The sequence below is a fragment of the Athene noctua genome, chromosome 5, assembly GCF_965140245.1.
Source record: "Athene noctua chromosome 5, bAthNoc1.hap1.1, whole genome shotgun sequence".
Classification (NCBI taxonomy): domain Eukaryota; kingdom Metazoa; phylum Chordata; class Aves; order Strigiformes; family Strigidae; genus Athene; species Athene noctua.
Genome location: NC_134041.1, coordinates 27,736,782 through 27,750,378, shown reverse-complemented (window position 1 = coordinate 27,750,378; position 13,597 = coordinate 27,736,782). Strand labels below are relative to the sequence as shown.

At 35.1% G+C, this 13,597-nt stretch overlaps 1 protein-coding gene across 1 annotated transcript in view; it reads left to right on the top strand.

Annotated features, from left to right (window-relative positions):
• CDC73 (cell division cycle 73) overlaps positions 1-13,114 on the top strand; it is a 117,514-nt gene extending 104,400 nt beyond the window's left edge. Inside the window, exons 15-17 of the mRNA XM_074906769.1 lie at positions 1,077-1,177; positions 3,893-4,034; positions 5,280-13,114. Coding sequence (XP_074762870.1) covers positions 1,077-1,177; positions 3,893-4,034; positions 5,280-5,316 — 280 coding nt within the window. The 3' untranslated portion in view covers positions 5,317-13,114. The remainder of the gene's footprint in view (positions 1-1,076; positions 1,178-3,892; positions 4,035-5,279) is intronic.
• The last annotated feature ends 483 nt before the right edge of the window (positions 13,115-13,597 follow it).

Here is a 13,597-nt window from a genome sequence, read left to right as displayed (position 1 = left end):
TTTTGAAAAGGTCCTATTCCTAAATTAATTGTTCCCTGTATTGAGAACTTGAACTAATCAGAAATCTGTGGTTTTGAAATTCTAAATATCAAACAGCACTTAATGTTTAGTGATCAAACCTATAAAGCACCATCCTTTGGTTTTAGGAACCAATGGTTCCTAAGGTGCTTCTGACCAGAGATGAAGCGGTGTGGGTGTTTTAGCTTGTGTTTATCCAAGGGAGAATCAGATATTAGTATATAAAAATTAATATGTTATCACTGTCTTCTGTTAGCCATTACAAACACTGCAGCATCATTTTAAATGGCAAAACTTTAGTCTGTCTTTTAAACAAAAAAAAAGGGGGAGGGGGAAACACAACAAAAACCCCCTAAACTCCACTTTGATTATTCTTTTCCATTTGGTAGACTTTATGATGAATTAAATTTGGGGATTCGATTAGAGAGGTAATTTTTTGTTGTAGTAGGTAGAAACCATGGTTGGAGGATGTAAATGTTCAAGAAAAAGACCATACGTGGGAGGTTATTTGTTCTCAAAGGGTTTTTTAAAATTTTATTAATGTAAAAGCTTCATCTTAATCACAAGCTTATTTTCTTAGACTGCAGGTAATGGTTACATACTCTTACAATAAATTATGCACTTTTCAGAAATCTAGCAGCTGTCTATTCTAAAAATTTATTAGAATAGAAGTTAACAGTGTTCAGAATAAAGGCTTTTAAATTGAGACACGTCAGTTTACAATGTTGTTCATAGAAGATTGTCTTTAAAATGTTGGAGCACTTTTTAAAAGCAAAGTAATAATGACCAGAAATAAACACTGTTTGACTCGTTATAAATGTAACATGAGAAACTGGACTGCATTCTGCAAAGGGATGGAGCTAAAAGTCTGGAAAAATCAATTGTTTTTTTCTTGCTTCACAGAAAAAAAGCACTTATGCTGTAGGTGTGGTTGCTGAATGCGCTATACTGCTGTTACTAAAATAAGAAGCTATGCTAAGGTATATTGCCTGTTTAAGAAAGCATGTAATTTAAATGCTCAAGGCCATCAACATGTTGGTCTCTTTGTGTGTTCATAGGGATCGTGTGGTGGCAGTGTTTGTACAGGGTCCTGCTTGGCAGTTCAAAGGCTGGCCTTGGCTCTTGCCTGACGGATCACCTGTCGATATCTTTGCAAAAAGTAAGGGTGTTTCTTGTTTTGTTTTTAAGTGTTTGGGGGTTTGTTACTTTCTTTGGGTTTTGTTGTGGGGTGTCTATGCTTATGGCAAAGTACTGTCAAAGTGCTGTTGGACTCGGGTGACTGGGAAGACAGAGGCTTATGTCTTTGCACAGATGGCAAATATTAATGTGCCCTCTGCAGTTCTTCTGTTCTGACCTGTGGAAGCTCACAGAAATCTTCTCAGAGCTGTCATCTTTACAAGAGGTTCAGAAATAGCTAATGTATAAATTTACTTTCCAAGCTTCTAAAAAAAAAAGGTGAAAAGACAATGTATATTGTAACACTTCATAGATAACAGGTTTACAGGCTGTCTTCAGATTTCATTACTACTTTGAACAGAGGATTAATCACCTAGCGTTTCACTCAGAAGGCTTTATAAATATGATCTGGTGTCTGACAAAAACTTGAAATTTTAATAAGATACAAATACTTTTAAGTTGTGAGTTAGATGTTATCACTGTATAGATCTGAACAGGTTTTTGAGTTACCACAGTTACGCCCAATGTGCCTTGAGACACACCACACTTTTCTTGCACAGTTAACTCTTCTGGTTATAAGGTGCATGATAATATCTAAAGAAACTGTTAGCTGTTACTTTATTGTGAAGCTGCCTTAGAAGATAAACATTGTTATAGTGTCTGGTGGTTTCTGAGCTACAGAATTAAAAAAAAAAAAACACAACACACACAACAAAAAAAATCAAACCAACCAGTGCATACACACAAGAGGAAAAAAAAAAACCAAAACAACAAAAAACAAAAACCAAAACTCACTTCAGTCTGTTATCTTCCAGTCAGTGTGATAAGGAAACAAGTTTGATCAGGTTTTATGTGTGCACATATTTTGTATGTGAAGTAGAAGCTGGAAAGAATGCTAGTTTGGTAAGGAACAAAAAAAGGAAAATGGTCAGACAGAAGGCTAAGGATGTATCTGTGAACAAGAAAATAGAATGAGTTGCTTAAGGAGGGATGGAGAATGAACAGGAAGAAAGTGCAAGAGCCTGAAAGTTAGTGTGAAAGAAAATATACACCACCACAGGGAGTTTAACAGAAGAGACTAATGAAAGCAGAAAATAACCCTTTAAAATGAAGATATAGAGAAAATGGAAACTGAAAATCAAACCCAAGAAAAATGCTGTTAAATATTTAAGGTCTAGCTAGTAGTTGCGTGCTAGTTCCTATTAATTTTAACATGTATATATAAATGTATAGAGTGCCATAAGAACTGTTATGATGTGCTCTGGCATTTTTGAACTCTTTGCTATGCCAAAAGATCAAAATCATAGCCTGCGTAGGTCAGTCTGAAGGTGTACAAATACTTATATTTTTAAAGTGAAAGGATATCCGTTCTTACTTGACTCATAAAGATACGTTGCAATGGACCTCTTCTAATTTCAGAAATGCATTCTGTTGTTTCAAAGCACGGTATTTTTAAATGTTTTTCTGACAAGCATATCTCTAGGACTTTTCCTAATGACTTCACTTACTCCTCAAAATAAAAACAGTGTAAATGGAGAAAGCACAGGCAACATCAGTCTGTGTTTAACTTCTGAAGCGATTGCTTTGCCTATATTTATAGTCTTCATTAGTCTTCATAAATTGATTTCTGGGATCTGCAACAGTTCATTGTTTCATCTAGAGTTTGCATTTCTTAATGTAAATCATTGGGTGCGCAATGATTAACAAATACACAAAGCTTATCACTGTCATTTCAGAAAACAAGCAGGTAGCTTACCATAAATAATTCCTCAATAAAATTTGTGTTGGACCAGAGCCTATCAAACTGGTTTTTATTTGCTCAATTGCAATATCATGTAGCATTTTGTTAGTCAAGTCTCTAAAATTGTTCTCCTTATTCTTCTTCACATGTGGTCTGAGGGTTTAATGTTCATGTAGCAAACAAGCTTATTTTTGCATATGCAAGTGAATGTTTGAGATAAAATTTTGAATTATGTCACTTCAATGAGCAGATACTTAATTTTTAATACCATTTTAAAGGTCTTGCTCCTAGAGCATATTAGTGCACTTTAATACTGATTTGTTTGTGATTCAGAAGTGGATTGTCTTCTGCTCGACATCGTTTAACCTTAATGCAGGAATGTGACAATACTTCACAAAAGCAAAATAACTTAATATTCTATCATTTTTAACTGAGTACTAATTAGAAATTAGCAGTTACTAAATTTCTCAGAATGCTTCGTATGTAGCATTTGGGGGTTACACTGGCATTCTGCTATCAGTCTGAACAGTCAGTCAGTACACTAACTTTCAGGAAATACTGAGGTTTCCTTTTCAGCGGTCTAAGACATGCTTTTTAAAAAAGAATTCTTGGACAGTTCAGAGATTTTCAGAAAGAACATCTTTGTTTCTCAAACAAAGTCTGCTTCAATTGGCAATGAGTTTCTGCTATTCTCCTGGAATCTATGCATCCTGAAATAAGGGTTGCCCTTTCACTTAAACCTGTAATAGCATGGGGGCCTGATAGTGGCCATCAACCACTATGTTTAGCTCAATGCCCTTTATTAACTAGTTAACTTCCTTGAGAGATGGTCTCATTAATTTTGTTCTCAGGCTCTATTCTAAAAAAAGAGGAGTGGGGTGGGAATTCTCTTTGACTAATAATTAAACACTGTAAAGTCATGATGTTTGTACACTAATGTTTTCCCGTTTCCTGTAGTTAAAGCTTTTCATCTCAAATATGATGAAGTACGTCTGGATCCAAATGTACAGAAATGGGATGTAACAGTGTTAGAACTAAGCTACCACAAAAGACACTTGGACAGGCCAGTATTTCTACGCTTCTGGGAAACTTTGGACAGGTATGTTTCATGTTAAAAATTCTTCGTGTTCATACTTTTACGATGTTTGGTGGGAATGAAAAGTTATGGCAACAAGGGAGTTGTATACATCTTAAACATCTGAACAATGTCTTAGCTTGAAAATGCTGCTTGTTTAGATTTTCCCTGATGATACAGTTAAATATATACCACTATATTTTATTGCATGCTATAAATAATCTCCAAAGTGTGATATGCATGGATTTAAAGGACTGGTAGTTACTGTTAATCATCAATTAGTATCGTGATTCCCCACCTCCCTTTAGGCAGAAGAAAAGGAATGGAGAACAAGCTAGGTGGTGTAGTATTCCTTTGTTCAGCAAGCCCTCCCCTGGGACTGCAGTTCTGAGCTTACAAGCTCTCCTGCTTTCTCTCTCCAGTCACTAGATGACAGACTGGAAAAGGTGAGAAACTACCTTAAGATAAAGAGCCACAAAGCATTATCTTATCCTGATGCCCTTGAGTCCTCAGCACTGGATAGAAGAGGAAGTCAGAAAAGATACGGCACTTAACGAGTTTTGGACTGGTGATTCTTCATATCTTAGGGACTTTCCAAGTACTTAGCCCTGCCTTCATGAGAAGCGAGGGATGGAGGAGCAACAGCAGCTCTGTGAAGAGCAGCATTATTTCTGACTGCTTCTCTGTGGCTCACAGCCCTCTTGAAATAGGAGGTTTGTTGCAATACCTTTTTCGTGTTGTGGAGGAGAAACTTTCTTATCATGAAGCAGTTGAAGAAATATTGAGGGAAGGGAGAAGCACATGCATTTCATGAATGTTTAATCTTTTCAAGTTGATTGCACAGCAAACTGCTTGAATGATTGAGTGAACTTCAAAAAGAAAAATTCTGTGGGAATTGTGAAAATAATTCCAAGCATCACACTTTCTGTGGCTCCTTACTTAAAAGTCTTAGCTAAACTATATCTCTGAATTCCCAGAATGAACTAGAGTTATCTTTAACAACAGTCTTCTGCTGTTAAAAGTCATGTGATGCCTTGGAAAACCTGACTTTTCTTCAAAGCAAAGGTTTTGGCTGGCTGTCTCTTAATGGGTCAAATATTGTGTATAACACAGAGCTATATGGCATTATAAGACATTGCATCTCTTCATCAACTTGCTAACTCTCTAAAGAATTTTGCTTTAGCAAAGTCTGTGCATATTATTACTGAGAGTAAAATTTCTATAAATACCAAAAGAGTAGTAAAGTTGTCTTCTGTTAATTTTTTTCAGGTATATGGTAAAGCACAAATCTCACTTGAGATTCTGAATTCTTCAGCTGCCATTTATTTCCTGAAGTATGGATTGAGAAAAATGAAAGGGGCTCCAGTTTGGAGACCAGAGCTCGCACTATATGATATGTCAAGAACTTTACAAATGAAGAAGGGTCACAGTTAAACTTTTTATAAAATCTTGTTTGGATGCTTCATGCTATGGCAGGTTGATACCTGTTGTTATTCAGAAGCAAAGGGGTTTTGCTTAAAACTATTTTTTTAATGTTGTTAGCCTTCTAGTCTGCAATCCAAATTGTATATTTTGATAGCAGCAGTTTCTTCTCTGTTTTGTTAAATTGGCCACATTTTTAAATAATGTGTTTTGTTCCTTATTAGAAAATAGATTGATCTTCACTGCAGGTTACAAACGTGTGCGTGTGCGCATGTGCGCACGTGTGTGTATATATATGTGTGTGTGTGTCTACATATATATAATGTATAAAAAAAAAAGATAGACACACTTACACACACATAGATGTTACCAGGCTTTCTAAACCACTTAGCTTCTGAGCTTTGTTTTGGTTTTTCTTTGCTTATTGTTTCACTTACTGAAAATATTTTGTTGTGAATGATATTACATTTTAGTCAATAGGACTTGCAAATTGAGCAAAGTGAAAATTGTTTTGGATAAAACAAAATGTCAACCTGTATATGTATATTCTGTCAGTCTTTGTTGAAAAAGGGAAGATGAAAAATCTAGAAACATTTTTTTGGATTTGTAATGTCCCAGTTTACTAAATCTTTAAACTTTATTATACCTTGGAGTCATGTTAACTTTAAATTGCCATTTTCCACGCTGGTCTCTTTATTTAAACTGAAAGTGTGCATGTGTACATTCCCATCTATCAAAATACCTTTACGTATGAATCTAAGTGTTACCTAGATTAAACAATGAATAGAGAAGGAGAGAGTTTGGATTTCTTTTCCTGAAACAGCCACCAGAAGGAATGAATAAATCTATCTTCTTCGCATTTATACCTCTAATACCACCTCCAGTATGATTTTCTTGTGAAAAAAGTATCCCAGACTATTTCTACAGGAGCTGTAATTTTCTGAGATGAGTGGCTAATATGGCCTGCATTGGAATGAAAAATGAGCCTACTCCCAATTACCAAAGAACAGATTTCTTTGATATACAGTATAACTGAGGCCAGAAGACCCTGGTATTTGTATGAATTTATGGTATCTCTGTATCTATTTAATAACATTAAATTGATGTTGCATACCAGTGGATGTAGAGAATAATGAAGCACTGTTAACACCCGCATGATTTTTTTTTCTGGGATAGAAAATACATGTTTATATTCCTGTTCTTGAAATTCCAAACCATGTTTTTTTTATATACTCTACATTTAAGTTTTGACAAAAGTAAAATGTTCTACCTATTCTTCTTTAGCTTTGCTTTTTATTTGATGTTACCTTCATTTTTAATAAAACCAGAAGGCACATCTCCTTAAGAGGTTTTTAAAACTATGTCTTAAATTTGTGAGGATTGTAAGGTCTGATTTTTAATTATGTTTCCATTCTTGCTGTATCGAAACTACTATTTTTAAATAGTCTTAATGGATATGTAGGAACCCCCAGACCCCCAAAGAAAACCCCCAGTGACTCCAAGATTAGAAGCTGACACTGGATTTTTGAATGGATATTCTGCAAAGTCTCTGAGAAGAGCAGGCAATACTGAACTACTAGAAGGTCTCCTATTTGTATGGGCAGTTGGTCAGTACCAAACCACTGTTTATGTCGCAATACTTAAGGTTATTATAAATGTATCGATGTCATACACGAGTGAGCTAAAACATACAGTGCTTTAACCTGTAGTATAATGAGAAGAACTGTAATGGCTATCGACACAGCAGTCGCTAACGTGAGGAATTGGTTCGATTTAAGGTTCATTACTGCTTTAAATAGTGGGATAGCATGTATGGGTGTTTTAACTCATACATTGCCAATTAGAAATGGTTTTTTTTTTTTCAGATTTAGACCCATGGTCCATGCAGTTGTGAAGAGACTTCTACAATGGGCAGCAAACTTAAAAAGCGAATTCTGAAGCAATATGTGCTTTATGTGCACTGTGATATATAGTCTGTGTGGTGGTCTTAACAATAGGCAAGGTCCGATTGTCTTTTCTCTGTGCGGTATTTCACTTGTGTTTTAAACGCATGTGTAATCCCAGGTCCAATATTGTATACAGGAGATTAGCTTGATTTAGATGTAAATTTATGTATATATTGGGCGTAACTCCTCTGAAACTAATGAAGTTACATGGATATGAAACTGGCAGAAGAGCAAAATCCATGAAGTATTTGTATGAACTGTGCCATTTTTTATGGATCAAGCATAGACCTTTAACATCTTAGAATTTTGTACTTGCAAGCAACTTACAACACAAGTTGTAAAATATGTATTTGTGAAGGAGTTGGCACCTGATCGTGCATATTTTTGTCAGTCATAAAAGTAGTGATGTTTATAAAATGAGCCATTTTGCAATCAGATTCCTGCTGACATTATTGGAAGTTTAATTAGGTTGTCAGAATAGCATTCCTGCTGCCTTCATAAATAAGTGCACATAGATTATGAAACTACTTGGACTTAAAAATTTAGCCTTACAGCAGCATTTTGCAACACAGCTGGAATTTTAGACGCTTACGTTATGCTTAATTTATCTGCAAGTTAATGTAGAGTAATAAAGAAAACCGATACTAAGAAGTGGGGAAGCTGGAGGATCAGACATCTGTTTTAGTGAACTGCGTTCTTATTGTTGAGCAAATTTGACGCACTACTTAGAGGTGTATAAAGTGTGTAAATTGTATTCAATTAAAATGTATAACTAAAACTGAGCTACTTCACTGACTGTAGTTTATTGAACAGTAGAATGATACTAGCATGGGAATCAGATATCAAATTGGCTGTTTCTATTAAACATCTTAAGTGTCATAACTCTACACTGTTTCATAAGTACAAGATGAATGAGATGAAACAAGATAAAACAAGATGAAAACTGGTTTGAAGTCTGCTATTGGGCTCCCATACTGTCAGCAGGTGATTATTTTTTTTAGTAGCAAGGTTATAGGGGCCAGTAGATATACCTGAACTAATTATTATATATTAAAAATTAAAATTCGTATGATTTATATTTTTTTTGAGCTTTCTGAGTGCTAGCCTGAACAAAGTAGACAAAGGGAGAATTTTTTCTGTAAGGTAAAGTAGGGCAACCGCAGGGACTTGCATACCTGAAGAAATTGCAGATCAGCATCCTCAGTTGAGTAGGCTCAGCTATTTAGTTATTACCTGGAAATTTTTGTAGCAACATAGTTTCACAAATAGGTACTAAAGTCAGTGCTTGAGCTAGGCTATTTATAGAACTGTTCTGCGATGCTGCAAACCTTTTTATTTCTGAAGACAGAAGAAAATGTAGATAGCCGATTGTGTGTTAAGTTGCCCTTGATCATAAGTTGAACTATTATGTGATATTTGACAGATAAGCTGTTATCAGAACAGCAAATTTGGTTTTGGCTTTCATTTGATATGCAGTCAGTGTATAAAATATTACCATTCTTTGCAGGGACTTGCGAAAGTAAGTTTTATTAGTACAGCTTTCATTCTTTTGGTGGTGAAATATGCACTTAGTTGCTAATTCTTGCGAACACTACACAAAAAAGAAAGCTGGTTAAAATTAATGGCTTAGTGATTTTAAAATTTAATGTCATGAATGCATTTTAATTCAAAAGCCATAACTAATGCCAAGTACTTTATTAGAGCAGTGTGTTCATGAAAAATTAAAATCCCTGCCTGAAGAAGCTGTTGGCCAAGTAGGTTACAGTTCAGCTAATCTGTGGAAAAATGTGCCACAAAATGGAATATCTGGATGTCATACGCTGAGTTGCTCATTTGTTACTTAACTGATTTTTTTTTTAAAAAAAAGGAGATGGCAGTTTTGCTTTAATTTTCTGACATACTTCAGTAGCAATTGTGTAGTTTACATTCTTTGTTTTGGTTTTACCCTAAGGCTGTTAACACAATACAGCAATTCTGACTCAGTGATTGAAAACAGATCACTTCAGGTATGAAGTTGTTTAAGTGAAGCTCCTGCACTTGACAAAGATATAGTTTCTTAATGGAACTATGATCCAGTGGGTAACATCGAGTCCATTGTTCAGCTGTCATTGTCTTGTCTGTAGATCATTCTTCGCAGTGGCAATGCTATCGTAGAGGGCAGGTTTGAGAATAATGAGATTTAATCAAGCAAAATTCATTGGTAGATAGTACACAGTGACAGGCTGTGCATCCAGATTGATTTACTGTGTTAATTTTTCCTTTTAAAAAAATTTATAACTTTTTATTAAGAATGCAAAGAACAATCTTAAATGTTTGAAACTTTATTGCAGAGACTAGTTCACATGTAAAACTGAAAGATATGAGGTGGTACGTAAAATCTGTAAGAAAAATGTCTTGGTTTATGGTTTTTATTTGCATCTCTAAATTTTTTTGCTCTAGTTTGTTTTATTTCAAATTCAGAAAAATTGGTTACTTGCTTCACAAGGTTCCTACATGTATCACTGAAAACTGTCAGAGGTAAATCTTTAGCTGCAGTTATTTGAAGATTTGGTTAAGTGAGTTCGGAGATTATAAATTCTGGTTGTAGATTATAAATTCTGTGTCAGTGGACCCAAATTTTAACAGGAGTTTTGAAAGTTCAAGTTAAAATGAAATCTTACAAGAATCTGATGGGGACATCCACTGTTGAATGAAAGGAGAAGACAAAGCTTCTCATGAGGTTAAGCCTTTAAACTCTAACTTAACTGCCATAAACGTGTTTAATGACTGTTTTGACAAATCTTAAATATTTTTATATGTCTTGCCACTTGACCTAATTAAGATCTAGACTATGCTGTTAATATTTTTACAGAATTAATAGTTTAGTTTCAGCTCAAGTCCAATTTTTGATAATTCTTAGCAAAAATATCTTGAGGACTTTCAAAGGTGGGATGTCTTTCTAAATGCAGTATAGTCAACTCAGCCATTAAAGAAGAAATAAAGCCCACATTTCTCTTGTTCCTATTAGTCAAGACCAACCCTGTATTTCTATAATATTGAATGGTTTTTTATCACTGATACAGGATGTAAAAAATACTCTAAAAGTAACTGCTTCTAATTTTTCACTTGTGCCTGCCTTCTTGAAATCCTATCCAGGAGAACTATCTAGCCCCTCATCTTCTTCCCTGACATGTTCTTTCTGCTTGTTTCTCCCAAACTGGGACTGTTCCCAAATCTGCAAGGTTTCTGAGGACCTCAGCTCCGCACACATGCATGATTTGATTCTCTGCCTCATCTTCATCAGTGCACAGACAGGGCAGTGGAAACGCAAAAAGCATAAGCTCCTCCTTATTACATATCAGAGTAGTTTACAAACTTAAAAAAAAAAAAAAATTAAAAAAGGCAAGTATGACCTACTGAACACTTGCCCATGCTTGTTTATAGTTTAGTTTTGACCTGTAGTAATGAAGTTTTGAGGTTTAAACATAAAAATATTGAAGGCACACTAGTTATTTAAGTAATTATTTTTATGTCTCTAGTTGTTCTCCAAGGAACTTTAACTAGATTTCTCTGATACTGCAGGTAAGTATTAGGAGTATAATAGTGAATGATTATCCTTGAGTTCCACTGAGTTGAGTCAAACTTAACCTGAGACTGAATGAAATCTAAACACCAGATCACCTGTTGGCCTTTGTTCAGCAGCTGGAGAAGGAGCACTGCACTTGTTGTCTTTGTTATTGATTTGTTGAGAGACATATCTAATGTAACAAAATTATGAGCAGTGAAGAAAATAAAAGAATGATACTTGTTTTTCAGATGCTGTTCAACACTTGTAATAGAGCTGTTTACAATTTCATAAGAATTTTGAGGTGACCATAGCAACTAATATTAATTCCAAGAGCAGAAACCATGAATTTGATTGTTTTCTAGGGCTATGAGTTATTGATGTATTTTGCAGAATGCCCTTAAAAAGTTCAGATGGTCATAGAAAAAGGTAGTGTAACTGAATGGTATCTCACCAGCTGCCTCCTTTTATGTAGTGGGACATCTCTGCTGACCTCTTCCTCAATTCAGGTATTCCTATTCAGGATGACTGCAGTGAGGAACATCTTTTACATATTCAAATCCCCTATTGTAGAGCTTGTTTTGGTTGTCTACCAGGTGTTCTTCATTCTGGTATTCTTGAGAATGGCTGTCATGACTTTCTCAATGCCAACATGCTACTGAAGGTCTGCCTGTATGTTTTGAGTACAATGAAAATGAAGGGAATAAAATTAGTTAGCAGTGGTCCGCTTGTTCTTATGATATGTATCACTGCTGAAGATCCTGCAAATAACCCAAGTGCTACTGGAAGATTAATTACTCCAGAATGTCATGTGTAGCCACTTTGGTAGGTATTCATTGACCTACTTTGTTGAAAAGTTGCTAAAAAGGAGGGAATAATGAGATTAAAGATGAAAAAAAAAAAAAGACACCCAAACATAGAAAAGCTTTCTAAAGTGAGAGTACTGAACTGAAATATGTTTACAACAATTCATTGTGAAGTCTGTGTAGAAAAAAATAAATTATTTGTGTTCAGTGGATTAATGCCCTAAATTACCTTCCCAATAATCTTGGTTTAGCTTTATCAAGTTGAATGATGCACAAATTCACTCAGTGGTATAAAACCTCTTGAATTTGATTAATTTTCACTTTTAATCTAATTCATTTTTTTGGCTTCGGTCAGTATCTGTTGGTCTGTTCATCTAGCCTTTTCTTTTCCCCAAAATATCAGTGCAACTGGATGATCTTAGAAGTACAAAATGACAGTTAATTTTGTGTTTATATGCGTGCACATTCACATTACTAGTCCATTGAGAAGAAATGTGCATTCCTTGTGATGCATGTTGTAATTTTTTACATCATTACTTTTGTAACGTATCAAAATTAAAGTGCAGTGCTCTCCATATGTTGAAATAATTTTCAGAACATATTTGACATTTGGCCGTACAACATGAGACAATAATCAATATGGTAACTAGGCTACATAAGAAATTATGGGTAAGGAGAACTCTGCATTTAATAATTTGCTTCTCAGGAGGCTTATTGTTACACTGATGCAGACTGAAGAAGGCTATGTTCTCTAGCCGTTCCAAAAGCAGGAAATAGCCTTTGAGAATTTAGCAGAACAAAATCTGCCCAAAATCTGCCAAAAATCTGCTAAATGCACTGAATCTGTCAGGGATTTATCCATTTAGTATGAGATGGTCCTGAAATGTCACGCAGGTATCTTCAAAACATTCTCATCTTTCACAGTTTGCAAGTCAAAACAGTAATAGATTTGCCATCGCTAGCCCAACATTTCTTTGTGCCTCATATCATACAACATACTTTTTAATGTATTTCTCTTCTTATACTCTGTAATCGTGATTTATACTGTTATTTCTGGGATTAATGCCTTCAGATGTGTTACCAGTCACATCAGGGGAGGGGGTGGGTGTAAGTATGCTCTGATTTTTAGCTCCTCGAGTATACAGTATCTCTTGCAGCAGGAAATGTCCATCACATGTGACAGTGTATCTGGGAAGAGATACATAATACAAAAATGGAAAAATAAGTGGATTTTCGTCATTGCTTAATAATGGGATTTTTGAGGCACAGCAATATAAATGCATAATAAATCGTCATTCCCACACTATCTCAACCTGTAACAAAGTTTTCTTGCATTCTGTCCATTGGTTCTTTCACAGCATTTATATTCAGTGGTTTTCTCAGTCTCCTGTTTTTCTGTTGTATTGTGGTACCTGCCCACTTTTTACTTCTGTACAAATTTAGCTGACCAGTACTATATTGCTAGCCTTGTAAACAGTCATTGATCATATCATATCCGTGTCAAATTATTTGTTTTTATAATAGTTAAACAGGAGATGGAAGTTTATATCTGAAATAGAGATAAATGTCTGCTTTTCTTTAATGCAGCCCTTAATGTTCCTTACATTAAGCGTGTTCCTACACACTTAGCAATGCAGTGCATGGCAGTGTCTGCAGACTGAAAGACTCCTTAAAAAAACAGCAATAACCTTGAAGCTTTTAGCAACAAGACAGAGAAACAGGGCTTCTGCTGTGTCATAAAATGATGGTAAGGTGAGGAGGTTCAGGGCCATCAAAGGAGTCATATTTCTGCAGTGGCTACAGGCAATCATGATTTAGCTTAGCTTAACTTTTTGTTTATTTTGCTGTGGTTTTATGCTCTGGAGTTTA